Genomic DNA, 1278 nt, shown 5'->3' with positions numbered 1-1278 from the left:
TTGCACAAGTCGACAGGCCAGCGCGAGCTCACACGCTTGATACACGCTTCATCACGCTTCTATCCAAGCCCCAAGTGAGTGCTAGCGTCCGCCCAAAGTTGCTGCACTATACCTTGCACACCCCATGTCGTCCTCCGGTTTCTTGTGCTGTATTGTGTTGTGCTGTGCAGAGTTGCGTTATGCTGCCGTCCACTCACACCCAATCCCGTTCTGCTCTCAAAGCCCCAAGCAGAAGCTACCTGAGTTTGGACCCAGCCTCCGAAAGAGCGTGCCTTGAATTAGGTGCGCGATGGTCAAAGTGGTGAGGTCAAAGTAGCGTAAGTCCGCCCGCAAAAAAAAAAGAGAAGAGGCATTTCATTAAGTATTAAGTTAATTTGTGAAATACTATGTATGTATTTATGCTACAAGAGTCGTAAAAGGGGAGTCAATGATGAACATTTCCTTGAGGAAAATGTAGAAAGCAAATGAGAGTTCTTTATTGGTAGATTTGATGGATCTGTAAAAGCAAATCGAATGGAAGCTTCCTTTTTCCTCTCACAAACTTCAAACTGCCAGGATTGGCGTTCGCTTTGGTGGGCGCGCGACCCGAGCTTAGGTGGGCAACTCCTGGTGGCCTCCTAGCAGGGGCCGGTTTAGGTACCTGCACCACCTGTTGCCCAGCAAACCAGTACCTGGTCAGCGTCCCCGCAAGCGGTACGATAGGTGGCCATGAAAACAGGGCAGGTCGGTATTAAGGTAACAATTGAGGTCTTGCGAAAGAGACAGAGATTGAAATATTGAGGATAAGAGAAGTCGCTTATTAGCAGTGCATTCATCAATGTTGAAGCAAGGACGGACGGGTGCATGCAATGCAGTAACGAATTAGACTAAGGCAGAGCACAGAGCACAGAGCACAGGACAAGACAGGACACATCCCCCATCTCACACACCCAAGATCCCAGCACACCTCCTAGACCTCGCACTCACACTCCGCCTGCATCTGCATTTACACCTCACGCCCCTGGCAAGTTAGCTAGCTTACTTTAGGCCATGCCATGGATGGATTGGATGGAGCCATCCACCCATACAAACCATGGATCTCTCTCCTCTCGCTGCATTACAGTTGGTTAAAACTACCTACTCTACTCGCGTACCTGTCACCCAGTCCTTTTCCTTCTTCTCCATCCTCCTCCTACCTCTTCATCCTCCCTCCTCCCCTTCCTCCTCTCGTTTTGTTGATTCCCTCATTCTCTCATTCCGTCTTCCTCTCCTGACCCGAACACAGCAGGCCTGAAGACG

General features: G+C 50.0%; 1 protein-coding gene across 1 annotated transcript; it reads left to right on the top strand.

Annotated features, from left to right (window-relative positions):
- Nucleotides 1–124: 124 nt before the first annotated feature.
- FOXG_17980 (uncharacterized protein) lies at nt 125–277 on the top strand (the record flags this gene model as incomplete). Its single annotated transcript, XM_018398009.1, has 1 exon — nt 125–277. One exon carries the CDS (start codon nt 125–127, stop codon nt 275–277), a length of 153 nt encoding a protein of 50 aa, XP_018233317.1.
- Nucleotides 278–1278: the final 1001 nt, after the last annotated feature.

This window comes from Fusarium oxysporum, chromosome 1 (genome assembly GCF_000149955.1).
Source record: "Fusarium oxysporum f. sp. lycopersici 4287 chromosome 1, whole genome shotgun sequence".
Lineage (NCBI taxonomy): Eukaryota > Fungi > Ascomycota > Sordariomycetes > Hypocreales > Nectriaceae > Fusarium > Fusarium oxysporum.
The sequence above is the reverse complement of the archived record's forward strand: the minus strand, read 5'-3'. Positions and strand labels throughout refer to the sequence as shown.